This window comes from Oryctolagus cuniculus, chromosome 5, assembly GCF_051225735.1.
Source record: "Oryctolagus cuniculus isolate XC-2025 breed Fujian yellow rabbit chromosome 5, ASM5122573v1, whole genome shotgun sequence".
Classification (NCBI taxonomy): domain Eukaryota; kingdom Metazoa; phylum Chordata; class Mammalia; order Lagomorpha; family Leporidae; genus Oryctolagus; species Oryctolagus cuniculus.
Window position 1 is genome coordinate 72,698,782 of NC_142871.1, and position 14,390 is coordinate 72,713,171.

The 14,390-nt window shown below is 38.8% G+C and overlaps 1 protein-coding gene across 25 annotated transcripts in view; it reads left to right on the plus strand.

The window, feature by feature from the left end:
* The window catches only part of FBXL4 (F-box and leucine rich repeat protein 4), an 84,715-nt gene extending 71,042 nt beyond the window's left edge, over positions 1 to 13,673 (plus strand). For 17 of the 25 annotated variants that reach the window (XM_051854472.3, XM_089332859.1, XM_089332854.1 and 14 more), the window contains 3 exons: positions 711 to 782; positions 8,141 to 8,453; positions 13,127 to 13,673. In XM_051854472.3, the coding sequence (XP_051710432.2) occupies positions 711 to 782; positions 8,141 to 8,453; positions 13,127 to 13,290 (549 nt within the window). In that variant the 3' untranslated portion in view covers positions 13,291 to 13,673. The remainder of the gene's footprint in view (positions 1 to 710; positions 783 to 8,140; positions 8,454 to 13,126) is intronic. The other 8 variants (XM_089332846.1, XM_089332848.1, XM_089332849.1 and 5 more) reach the window with 2 other exon arrangements.
* Positions 13,674 to 14,390: the final 717 nt, after the last annotated feature.

The window sequence follows — 14,390 nt, forward strand, 5'->3', positions numbered from 1 at the left end:
AAAAAGTGAAATGACAACTTTTAAAGATATTTTAGATGCTGTTGTTATGTAGCAGTCTAGCATACTTTTGGATTTCTTTGGTGGTGAGGCCATTTCCATTGTGTTGGATAGATGGGCTTAAATGGCAGGAACATGACCAGAAAGTGCACTTTATATATGTTTCAGTCAGCATGTTGCTGCTGACAGGTGCTCAGTGGTTGTTGGTATCGTTGTCAGCAAAGAGAATCCTTTGACATTAAAGTCACCAGCGAAGTCTGATTTGGGTGACTCTATTGGCAGTTCCATCAAGCTGCAGCTGATCAGTGAATGTCACAGCTGCTGCTAGTGTCACCAGCCTCCTGTGGTTTTTTTTTTTTTTTTTTTTTTTAAGGAGGGGCTGTTTAACTTGTCTTGTTGTTTATTCTTAACTGAACTTCCAAATTGCTTACCTCTGGGAAATGAACTGAGAGTTCAGAAGGAATATATGTGTCTTTAGGCCATACAAAACCATATACAAGTGATGACTTACATGAAGACTAGTAATGATTACCTTGACTCCAAGCCAATCCATGGCGCACCACCTGGGGACTCATTAAATGGCATTTGTGGTATCTGTAACTGGGATTTCGAGCTGTATTTCAGGAAAAGCAGTGACAGCCTTTAATGTCTACTTGACCTCTTCTCTTTGTTTCACTTTCCATATTTGCCTCTGATGTGGTCCCTGATGGCAGCAAACGGCACTGCTCAGCATTTTGAACTTCTGTTCAGAGCTTCAGCACCTCAGTTTGGGCAGTTGTATAATGGTAAGTATTTAAACATTCTTTTTGCTCAGTTGCTTGCTCTCTCTTTCCATGGGTGACTTTTATTCTGAGTCATCCACCTCACACTCACCCACAATTTCTCAGATTTATGATGAGCTATTTTATGCCCCACTTTCAAATAGTTTTCTTAGATTGGAGTATGTCATTGAAACAACACCAATATTTATCTATGAGAGCAAGGGAAGAAAGTTAGTATGGTAGAAAGAGTTCAGTTCTGCCCCAAGCCAGATGTTATCTCAAGATGAGCTATGTACCTCTCTGGGTTTCTTTGCAAAATAAGGTAAACAAATTTTCCATGTAGCTAACTTTAGTCTTTAAATTCTGAGATTGTTTTCCAGAAATGTTGCTGATGGTAAATGGCTGTATTTTATTTTACTTTCCTTACTGGAAAAAAATAAAAATTGGACACCCTGTGTAGGAATTCAGATTTTTCTGAAATTTTACTGACTTCTGAAATCCAAAGACCTAGGACTAGACAATCTCTAAACTCCTTACAGATTTAAAATTATGATTTTTATATTCCACAGAAAGAGCTCAAGGGAATAGTTGAATCTTTTTTATGTAAGCTACATCATTCTATATAGCTTATAAATAAAACTAACGCTGAAGGGGCAATTCATATGAGAGGGGTGTGTTTGCATTTATACATGCATGCTCATTAGAAATGAGTCTTCTGGGGTAAATGTGGTACAGCAGGTTAGGTCACCACCACCTTCAATACCTGCATCCCGTGTCCTGGCTGCTGCACTTCTGATCCAGCTCCCTGCTAATGAGTCTGGGAAAGCATGAGCTGATGGCCCAAATCCTTGGTCCCCTGCATGCATGTGGGAGATGCAGAGGAGGCTTCTGACTTCTGCCGGTTGTGGCCATTTGGGGAGTAAACCAATGGATGGGAGAGTCAGTCTCTCTCTCTCTCTCTCTCTCTCTCTCTCTCTCTCTCTCTCTCTCTCTCTCTCCTTCTGCCTTTAAAGAAGAAGAGGAAGAAGTGAGTCTTCCTATCTGTGAAGCACTCCATTCTTGTTCACTTCTTTCCTTGCCCATATGCTAACATTATCTACCAAGGCAGATTTAGGAGGTCCTCCCAAACCATTCCAGTTTTGCTTCCACTTAGTAGGAAGGCTTGAATAAGCAGAATGGCTGCAATATTCCAGGAAAGTTCTGGTATCCTGGCCTTGGAATCAACAGTCGGTATCCCTGAGCTAAAGTAGATCTCGGTGGCTTCAGAGATGCCCCAAGATGGGTCATGTAGGCCAGCTGGAACTCTTAGAATGACGTATTTCTATCTCCAGTCCCCATAGTCTTTAATCTTACTAATTAGGTCTTATTAAACCCCAAGAATGCTCATAGATCTATCCCGATATCTGGGCTCAGGCCATCCCATTTTCTAGAAAACGTCTTGGGTACTCATTACGTTCTCCTTACTTCTGGTCAAATTCTCACCTTAATGAGCCATTTGATCAGCTTCTATGGATCCCCCTAGTGGTTTTTCTGGGTGGGCCCAGTAACATTTAATGGCAATTTCTATAACAACAAATTAGGCAGTTACTTCCGCTTAGATCTATGCTTTATTGCTGGCCTGCCCTCATTAGATTGGTAAGGCTGCTGCTTGAGTTTGGCACGTTATTTACCTCCTCTTATACTGGAACAATGTCTGTCCCTAGTTATATACATTTTAAGTCAGCATTTTCTAAATTGATCCATGGAAAATTGGTCCTGAAGGATATAACAACTTATAAACAGTTTTTAAAGGTGTTTATATAGGAGTGTAACAAGTAGATTGGGGATTCCTAATTAAGAAGTGATGTTGCAGTTCCATTCCCTCCCCCTCACCCAGAGGTTTTTTTTTTTTAAGATTTTATTTATTTATTTGAGAGGTAGAGATACAGACAGTGAGAGGGAGAGACAGAGAAAAATGTCTTCCTTTCGTTGGTTCACTCCCCAAATGGCCGCAATGGCCAGAGCTATGCCAATCCGAAGCCAGGAGCCTGGTGCTTCTTCTTGGTCTCCCATGCGAATGCAGGGGCCCAAGCACTTGGGCCGTCTTCTACTGCTTTCCCAGGCCAGAGCAGAGAGCTGGATTGGAAGAGGAGCAGCCAGGACTAGAACTGGTGCCCATATGGCATGCTGGTGCCGCAGGGAGAGGATTAACCTACTGTGCCACGGCACCCGTCCCTCACCCAGAGTTTTGCTATGATATGTCCTACAACAAAGAAACTGTTTTTATCCTTCTTTAAAGCACTGTACTTTCCAGTCTTACCTGGCCATGAACCTGTTTGTCCATGCCACATTTATTAGTACGTAAAACAGTAAAGGACATGCTGCTTTAGATAAACAGGCTATTTTAAAGTATGTAGTTATCAGTAAGATATTGTTTGCTCAGAAATAAAGTTTTCAGTACTTGACAGAGAAGTTCAGAAATAATTCTAATATTGCAGATACTACTGCTAGTATTGTAATTGGGATATTCTGTAATTGTCTTAGAAAATCTGTTCTTATTTTACAACCAGGAAAGTGACACAAACAGTTCATGTTTGATTGTCTTGGTTTCTTTTCTATCAGTTGACCAGATGTCAGGATGGTATACTTGATCATTTATCTTTGACTATCAAAAAGGTAGCAATTTTCAGTTTTGTATTATTTGTGGCATTTTGTCCACATAAATATAGCACTGTTAACTTTGCACAGTGATCATGGTCTATTATATGTCTTCTCTGAGTCTTCTTCTAATGCCATTTTTTTTTATATTTAACTTAACATCAAATTAGTTGTATAGCTCTTTTTTCTCTGAAAATAATCTTTGTGCCACAGTTGCCAGTTTCATACATTTTCAGTGGTGAGAACTTATGAAGAGTAGTATCTCACCAGTAATAGTCAAGTCAGTACCATAAACATTTTTGGTAGGACTCTTTGGACATTTTTATTATTCCTGTAATTGGAAAGAATTTTCTAAAAAAATTAATAAATGATCATCTCTGTTTTAAAGTTTTGTCATCTAGGACTGCTTTAGTGAAAAGCAGTGAAAAAACTGATTTTTAAAAATCTCAAAACAAGCCGGCGCCGCGGCTCACTAGGCTAATCCTCCACCTTGCGGCGCCGGCACACCGGGTTCTAGTCCCGGTCGGGGCGCCGGATTCTGTCCCGGTTGCCCCTCTTCCAGGCCAGCCCTCTGCTGTGGCCAGGGAGTGCAGTGGAGGATGGCCCAAGTGCTTGGGCCCTGCACCCCATGGGAGACCAGGAAAAGCACCTGGCTCCTGACTCCTGCCATCGGATCAGCGCGGTGCGCCAGTCGCAGCGCAGCGGCCGCGGCGGCCATTGGAGGGTGAACCAACGGCAAAGGAAGACCTTTCTCTCTGTCTCTCTCTCTCACTGTCCACTCTGCCTGTCAAAAAAAAAAAATTAAAAAAAATTAAAAAAATAAAAATAAAAAAAATCTCAAAACAGTCGTAAGTTTGTTTTATCTATTAGCTCCAGCCCTCCCTTCTATGAAATCTTTGAGCAAGTATATGAGTTAGAGTTAGGTTCAACTGCCAGTGAGAAAACCTCCAGCTGACTCTGCTTAAACAAGATGGTGTATTTCTCTTTCATGCAGATAAAGTCTTGGAGGTGGGTGGTATGGTAAAGCTACTCCTCAGACTTCTGAGAGGCCAGACTTCTAGCTCACTGCTCTGCAGTCCCCATGGCCTCGTCTGACCTCATGACTCACAGTGGCACTCCAGCTGTAACATCCCCATGACACACAGCCTGGAAGAGAAAGGGGCCTACACCTCTCCCGAAGTATACTTTCTAGATGTTGCATAGCTTTCAAAGCTAACTTCCTGTTATCTAGAACTTCACTATGTGACATACTTTGTAGCACAGAAAGCTTCAAAGTACAGTTTTCATTCTGGGGAGTCATGCTCAAGGAAAATTCAGAATAGAAGTTAACATTAATAATGTGTTTAGTTTTATATTTGTTTTCTACTAAATTCATCTCAGGAAGAGGTAAGAAACAATGAAATGACCCACTGGTGGATGGTGAGAAAGAGAAGTCAATAAAGAATGTATATAATATGCCAGATAGCCTTACTTGATACTTAGTTTTTAGCTTGTGCTATTCCATCTGGTGATGATACCCACATGTAGATAGTGAGCACTTGAAATGTAGCCAGTCCAAACTGAGAAGTGATATAAATGTAAAATATACCAGATTTTGAAAGCGTAGTACCAACAAATGTTAACCATCTCAATTTGTTATATTCATGTTCAAATGCTAGTGTTATAGATAAAAAAATATATTGTTAAAAGTAATTTTATCTGTTTCTTTTTCATTTTATAAAATGTGATGAAGGAAAGTTAAAATTCCACATGTGGTTGAAGTAATTTAAAGTTGGCCAAATTAACAATTTTAAGACCTAGCTCACGTTTTCTCAGACTTCCATCTAATTGTATGATACTGGCCAAGTCACCTAACTTTTTAATGATCGTTCTGTGGCATATGTCAAATTTTTAAAAATTATATAATGAGAATATCAATGTGTCTGGTCTTTTAGAAACAACTGTTCTATGTAATTTCTGTAATTCACAGTGAGTTATAATTATTAAGGAAAGGATAGGTCACTTCCAGTCTAATAAGAAGTATTTGATTCTTATTTTTCCAGTTGAATCTCTTTGTGATTTGTATTTTTAAGAATGTTGTGAAATTTTCACACACACATGAAAACTCTTGAAAGAATTTCACACGGAATAGTATGCTGGTAGAGAATTTAGTCTGTACGCCATGGAGATTGCCGTGGTACAAGTCCAGCACAATCAGAATCATGGGTTTCGGAAAGTTTTTCAATTTCTGTTCTCAAACAATGCTAATTGGCTGCACTAATTAACAAAGCTATAGTTAATTTGTGCATGTACACTTAGGGAAAGAATTGTGTTCCCAACCTGTTTCTGATAGACTTTTGCATGATTCTACCAGACACAGATGCTGCAGAGCAGAGCCTTAGAAAGCATCACCATTACATCTAATCTGTCAGCCCTGCATCCTCTCTCAAGCATAGCCCCGCTTCTGCCCAATTTCTCCCAGTACCATTTACCACCTTAAAATTCAAGACCTTGTTGTCTCTCCACAATAGCATTACTGGCCTCTTCACTGGCAATTCACTGTGCCATTCCTTTGCTTAGAACTTATCATTGACTTCCATAGTCCTTAAAATAAAATGCCCTGGTCTCTGCCTAACTTTGCTCCATGAGTCTGTCCACTCCCTCACCTCTCATGGGCCACCCCATCTCATTTCTGACTCTTGAATGCAACAAGCTATGTTGTCGGAAGCCAAACAACCACTGTCTTCCCACTCAACTCCTGAGACTCGACTACTCTGACCTTTTTTTGTTGTTTTACACCTTTTATCACTCTCTGAATTTCTTTTGCTCATTTGTGTGTGTTTCCCCAATATGTAAACAAAATCTTTGTTTTCTTGTTTATTGCTATATTAACATCTAGAGTGGTGGTGGCCCATAGTAGGGATATAAATATTTGTTGAAAGTAAGAATAGACAGGGGCCGGCGCTCTGGCGCAACTGGTTAACACCCTGGCCTAAAGCACCGGCATCCCATATGGGCGCCAGTTCGAGTCCCGGCTGCTTCACTTCCAATCCAGCTCTCTGCTGTGGCCTGGGAAAGCAGTAAGAAGATGGCCTAAGTCCTTGGGCCCCTGCACCCGAGTGGGAGGCCCGGAGGAAGCTCCTAGCTCCTGGCTTCGGATCGGCGCAGCTCCGGCTGTTACGGCCAATTGGGGAGTAAACCATTGGATGGAAGACTTCTCTCTTTCTTTCTCTCTCTCTCTCTCTGCTTCTCCTCTCTCTGTGTAACTCTAAAATAAATAAATTTTTTTAAAAAGAAAATAAGAATATATATATGAACAAAAGCGAATGACCATTGTAGTCATTTACTATTTTATTTCCTTTTGGTTTCTCATGATAATTTTGATACATGCTATAAATCAAATGAACCTACTGAATGAACCTATATAAAGACACATTGTTAAAGCTTTTAAAGCCCAAGAACTGAAATGTTTAACCCTTGATTTGTAAGGATTTATCCTGTAATCATGAGATAAGATTTGAACACCTCCAATAACTTGGCAGTGATTAACATCTCGTAATCTAAATTATTTTCATGTTGAATGTCAACCCCCAAATGCCTCATGTTCACCCCAAACTAGTATCCTTATTATTTTTTTTTATTTTTTTTTATTTTATTTTTTTTTTTATTTTTGACAGGCAGAGTGGACAGTGAGAGAGAGAGACAGAGAGAGAAAGGTCTTCCTTTTGCCGTTGGTTCACCCTCCAATGGCCGCCGCTGCAGCCGGCGCACCGCGCTGATCCGATGGCAGGAGCCAGGATCCAGGTGCTTTTCCTGGTCTCCCATGGGGTGCAGGGCCCAAGCACCTGGGCCATCCTCCACTGCACTCCCTGGCCATAGCAGAGAGCTGGCCTGGAAGAGGGGCAACCGGGACAGAATCCGGCGCCCCAACCGGGACTAGAACCCGGTGTGCCGGCGCCGCAAGGTGGAGGATTAGCCTATTGAGCCACGGCGCCGGCCCCCAAACTAGTATCCTTATTAGTACTGTCATCATTTCCACATGATTTAGAACTTAGCAAGTGCACATCTGTATCAGGCAGATTATTTGTACCTACCAAAGTATATTAATCATATATATAGAAGAGACTGGGGCCAGAATTGTGCTGCTGCAGGGTAAGTCACTGCTCTCAATGCCAGCATCCCATATCAGTGCAGATTCAAGCCCTGGCTATTCTGCTTCTACTACTGCACCTGGGAAGGCAGTGAATGATGGTCCAAGTACTTGGGTCCCTGCCACTTATGTGGAAGACGCAGATGGAGTTCCTGGCATTGGACTGGCCCATTCCTGGCTGTTGCATGCATTTGGGGAATGAACAGAAAATGGAAGAATGATCTCTCTCTCGCTCGCTCGCTTTCAACTAAATTATTTCAACTAAATAAATAAAATCTTAGAAAAAATACAAGAGACTGAGCCTTGTCAACAAGTAGTTGCAAGGTCAAAAAAGATAACACATAATCTTCAAATTCTTCATGGGAGACAGAACTTCAGACTGCCTTGGGACTCAATTCTTTACCATCTAACTGGGGTTCTGTTAAATGGATTGTTGAGTAAGTGATTGCTACCCGTGCTGTTCTAGGATGCACAGAGATCCGTGAGATGAGTGGGCAGATCTGTATTAAGTGGGTGTGTTTATGTGGAGGAGGTGGTTAAGAATGTTTTAACTTGTTCTAAACAGTCTGCATTTCTGAGCACTACATGTACAAGACTGGAATTGTTTGATTTCCAGATTGAAGACTATGATGTGGTAGCTAGTATGATTGGAGCTAAGTGTAAGAAGCTCCGGACCCTGGATCTCTGGAGATGTAAAAATATCACCGAGAATGGAATAGCAGAACTGGCTTCTGGGTGTCTGCTTCTGGAGGAACTCGACCTGGGCTGGTGCCCCACTCTGCAGAGCAGCACCGGCTGCTTCGCCAGACTGGCACGTCAGCTCCCAAACTTGCAAAAACTCTTTCTTACAGCCAACAGGTCTGTGTGTGACACAGACATTGAAGAACTGGCAGGTAATTGTACCAGATTACGGCAACTGGACATATTAGGTAAGGATACAATGCTCCTATATACATTTATTTTAAAGCCCCATTAAAGTCCCATTCCTTGACATAAAGGCCAGTCTTGGTCTTTTTGCACAACTTATTGGTACAATGAAAATTTTGTCCTGATATGACTAGTTTGCTTGATGGGAAGCGTAAGACTAACTGGTATCAAATGGTGTAAAGTAAAATAGAAGGATAATAACGTAATTTTGTAACTGAACCTGTCAAAACCACTCAATAACCACAAATTCTTGATCTAGTTAGAAGAATTTGGATCTAAATGCGTCCTGATCTCTTATTTTTTTAAGGCTAGAAAAGAAAAAAAATGAATCCATTTGTATAATGAATTCATGTTAGATTTTTTTTTGGGGGAAAGATTCTTAATGTTAAACTCCTGATTGAGGAATACTATGAAGTCTCCATCTCTGATAATTCTAGTTTTTTGGAGCAGTTTGACCCCAGGATAGATCTGTTGTGTGTCCTTACTGTATTCATCAGCAAGGAAGCCTGTGAGGTTTCGTTACACGCCTCTTCTATTAGCCAGAGGTACTAGTTGTGCCATTTAGTTATAATTTCCCACAAAATTGATATGCTTGGAACTCTCAATAGCACTTGAATTGAATTTTCTAGTAATCTATTTGTATTTATTTTTCCTTGTTTATTTAACTTTCAGCAAAACAGAAAACCTGAAGCTTTTCAACACCTGAATTTGTGGTTTCAGTTAAACTCTCCCACAGTCCAGGTTTACAATACATTTGTAGATGTTGCTTATATAGTTGGATATTAACTTATTCAAACTACTTTTACAAAGAAATTCTGACCTAAAAATGTACACTGAAACTCTTGCCTTTACATGCACACTTTGGACAGAATACTTCATCAGTGTGTTTTACTGGATCTTCACAGCTCAAGGAATTGCATATCATTGTCTTTTCATACTTGAGGGTACCAGTGCTCAGCAGTTAATAAGTAGAGGGGCAGCAGGTCAAACCCATGTTTTTTGGTGGCCAGACTCTAAGTACTTTTTTTTTTTTGCAACATTACACCTACTTGCCTTATTTACATCCTTTACTTCCTACCCACCTTCCCTCTTGAATTATTGTAGACCTTTTATAAAAGAAATAGTGTAAGAAATTTTAGAGAAAGTCATGACTTCACAATGAGAACAAGGAAACGTGGCCAGTGGCTTTTAAAATGAATATGAAGGCAGATGTTGTGACACAGTGGGTTAAGCCACCATTTAGAATACCTGGATCTCCTATCAGAGTATTGTTTTGAGTCCTTGCTGCTCTGTTTCAGACCCAGCTTCCTGCTAATGCACCTGGGAAGGCATGTGTGAGACTTGGATAGAGTTTTCAGGCTTTTGGCTTTGACCTGGACCATTTGGGGAATTAACCAGTGGATGGAAAGTCAATATTTCTCTCCCTCTCTCTCTCTCTCTCTCTCTCTGTCACTATGCCTTTCAAATAAATAAATTTTTAAAATTTGTAAAAAATAAAATGAATATAAACTTCACTTCAGAGTATAGTGCTAATTATTATAGATCCTAATAGATCCTGATAAATTAATATAGATCCTGCTAAATATTATAGATCCTAGCCATGATGCTATATATTCTTTTTTGTTGTTGCTTTTTAGTTTTCTTTGATTTATAAATATTAGAAACCTTTTTAAAAAAGGATTGTTAATTAGATCAAGTTGATAAAAGTTATTTTGTCATTTTGTGACCAGAACATACGGGTGTTAAGAGGATTAACTTCATCAGACTGAAAATACTGATCCTCAGTACAAAGCGGAGTGAGACACACAGTTGCTACCTTCACAGAGTTCATAACCTAGCAAGAAGTAAGACAAATATATAAATAAATATTATGCAAGCCAGAGACGAGTCCATTTGATGGGACTCAGAAAAGAGAAAGCATGTATTACTGGGAGAATTAGGGGAGAGTGTCATTAAAGATATTCTTGAAAAGTGACTAGGAAACAAGGGAAAGGGAAGGCATGCTAGGCAGAGGGCATCACATGAAACAAGGTTGCAGACAATCCCTTATGCGTGACAGTTTCATTTATTTATATTTTACTTTGTGATGGTTTGAGTTATTTATTTATTTATTTATTACTTTACAATGGTGCAGCAGCTACACACATTCAATAAAAACTGCACTTTGAATTTTTATCTTTTCCTAGCTAGTGACACATGGTATGAGCCTCGCTTTCAGTGCTGGACAGCGCCAGTAGCCACAGCTGCAGCCCTGTCAGCAATCATGAGGGGAAACAGCTGATACTCTACTATGTAGTGTCTCACTAAGCTATGGTGTTCAATAGGTTAGGCGACTTAAATACATTTTCAGCTTGCAGTACTTTAAATTCAAAATGGGTTTATTGGGATATCACCCCACAGTACATTGAGAAGCATCTCTACAGAAGCCAGAAATACAGAATACCTTCAGAGAACAGTGTCATTTGAATGGCAGTGTGCTGGAGGCTCTCATGCAGAGTTTTGAACACTGGGATAAAGAATCTGCACACAATTAAACAAGGAAGAGCTACTTCAGGGCTTTAATTAGAGGAAAGAATGATATTTGCATCACTGTGTTTTAGTAATATTTATATAGAATCTAGTAAGAGTTGGATTGGAGAAAGAAGAGATCAAAATCAGATTTGCTACAGTAATGCATTTAATGTGAGGGTCCAGGGAGATTATATTGGAAAATTAACCACCATCCCATCATTCTTTGATTCATTACAAATTTATTGAGCACGTAGTATGTCAAGCATTGTCTTAAGCACTGGAGATATGACAATGCACAGCATGGATATGGCCCCTGCCCTGACAGAGCAAGCTGATTGAACACATAACCATGTTATAAATAGGCAACAAGACAGAAGAAGTGCAAAGTACTTTGGAAACAGAGTACAGAGGACCCTAGCCTAGTTAAGTTTTAAATCTGACTTCCTTCCTAGGCATTCTCTTGGCTTTAAGGAACTTCTAGTTCTGATTCTAATGGGCAAGACTAGCAAAACGAGAAATGATTACAACAGTAGGTAGAAAATCCCACATAGGTGGCTGTTCCTGGGTTGAAGTTCTCTGATCTTACTTTGCAGAAACCCACTTGAGATAATTTAAGCATAAGAAAGAAAGAAAATTATTATAAAGATACGTGTGTGTCAGATTCCATGTATAGGAACTACAGTCATCCCTCAGAAGGGACTGGAAACCATTCTCCCCTTTTCCTTCCTTTTCCTATCTTGCATGCTTAGGTACCTTTCCTCACTCACACGCTTTCCCGCTGCATACACACCAAGACTTTTCTTTCTGCTTCTCCCTTTGGTTTTGCATTGTTCTTTCCTCATCTGGCAAGCTATTTTTGCTTTTCTGTATACACATGGCCAGTGTAACAGCCCCAAGCCAGCTTTACATATTGACATTGAAACTTTTCCAATTTAAAAGTCCCAGGAGAATCTACATTGATTTGTCTTAGAGCCAACCAGGCCAGGTGGCAGTACACTTAAAATTTATGTAGTCCATGACAGCAAGAAGAGTAGAAAGGAGGTCCCAGAGAATAAGGCTAGGTTAACATTTCAGAAATTGTAAAGCCCCTCCCATTAGATGTGTGGTATGTCATGTGATTGTGATTGTTTCTCCCCAGAAATGCTGCATTAAAGCAAAGTATTGTGTATTACACAAACAATCTCATAGTCAGCTGGTACTTGATACTTATTAAGTTGCCTGCCATGTGCAGGTAGGTGCTTTATATAATTTAGTGAACAGTTAACTATCCCATAATCACTGAAATTTAACATGTGCTAAATAGACTTTATCATGCATCATCTTCCAGAAGAACCATTTTATTCTCACCACTGACTATAAAGCCAACCAAATTGTGCTGTTTCTTTGCTTCAACTTGGATCAACATGTCTTTTAATGAAAATACATGTCACATTCATCTTTGTACCTCCAGTAGCTAAAGGGATGCTCAGCACTGTTAGCAGAGTAGTTAGTTGCTTAGTTATAGTGTTGTGTGGAACTAAAGGTTTAATTATTATGAGTGCTGTTGCCTGATTTGACCTATGTATTAAGAAAAATGAGATATGGAAAACACTTTTGACTGGGGTGACAAAAATAAGAATGGAGGAGCTGATATGAAGGGGCCAGGAGGTAGGAATGGAAGGTGGTGACTACAGTATTGATAGCATTTGGGACCTAGATGCCAGATTGGCTGGAAAAATTCAGTGTTTTGCTTTTAACCAGATTGATTCACTATGAAGTCTTTTCTTTAAAAAAAAAATACATCTTTCTGGGGTCCTATTGCATAATGCTAGGGTTACTATAAATAATAAAGTATAGGCTTATCTATTAAGATAAAACCTGGAAGATAGGATTTTGTATGCTTTCATTTCAAAGAAATGTTAAATGCTTGAAAGGGTAAACTATTTCACCATAATTGTATATTGTATAATGTATACATATAATAAATATTACATAGTATCCCATACATGTGCATAATTTTTATCTTAACTTTTTAATTAAAAAATAAAATATTATGCATAATAAAATACTTTACAGTGGTCATTTATCGTAATTTTATTTCAAACAGTAAATAATAAAGAGACTCATTATTAGGAGACTTTATAAATGATGTATTTAACATGTTTTGTGTTGTTTGTTCAAACAGGAACAAGAATGGTGAGTCCAGCATCCCTAAGAAAACTCCTGGAATCTTGTAGAGAACTCGCGCTACTTGATGTGTCCTTCTGTTCGCAGATTGACAACAGAGCTGTGCTGGAACTGAATGCTAGCTTTCCGAAAGTGTTCATAAAAAAGAGCTTTACTCAGTGATTGAATCTAGGTTCTGTAATAAAATTAATGTGCTTTTGTAGGGCTTTATTTGGGGGGGCTTTATTTTTTGTTTAATTTTTATAATGGTAAGAATTAAGACATTTGTAGATTCTAAAGAAAAATACCAAGTTGCACATTAAATCAAATAAAAATGTAAACAAATGTTCAGATGTTTTCGCTAATGTTACAAGCACTTTTCTTCAAGAAAATGTAAATGGCTGATATTATTTTTACCTTATGTTAATCAGTGACTGTATGCTTTAGTCAATGATTGTATGATTAATGAATAATATGGAAAAATTTAACTTATTTTTAAAGGAATACTTTGAACAGAAAAGTATCATGATAATATGCAAAAATAAAGTTAATTTTTCACACCTCCATGTGAAGATGCCTTATTAAGCCTTATGACCTGGCAAGTTTTTTATTTGGTATGCACAAAATTGTCAGAGCTAGTTGGAGAAAAGGACTTGTTTTCTATCTATGAGGAACTCTTTAAGATGATATATTAACTGTTCAACTGGAAAATTTGCAGTTTGTCCACTTCTCTTTTGGTTATCTATTTTACTTCTAGATAATTCCAACATAAAAATATGTATCTAATTAAGAACAAGTAGAAGTTGAATGAATTTGCTTTCTGATAAGTGGATGCCTTACAGTGTTGCCAAAGAAAAGGTTTAAGGCTTCTGAATTATATGTAATTTTTATGTATAGAAAATATTATCGGTTTTGTTTATATATATATATATATATATACATATGTGATTTTCCACTGTGTTCTAGCACCTTAAGTAGTTAGAATTCAGCCATAGTGTGGGTGGGAGGAGTGGGATATGGGACAAAAAACAAGAGGCAAACTTTGTTTTCTTAAGTAATGAATTGATTTAGTTCTGCTATTAAGGAAATACACTAATATTAACTATGTAGTATAACAAAATTCACTTTTTCATTCAAGGCCAAATTATATTCCAACATTCACCTGCCATAGACTGGTCCTGTAGGGCAGTGCTGTTGACAAGAGCCCCTAGCCATGTGTGGCCGTTTGACTTTGCTGAATTTATTAGCTTGGGTTGTCTTTCTCCTTTTTTTTTTTTTTTTTT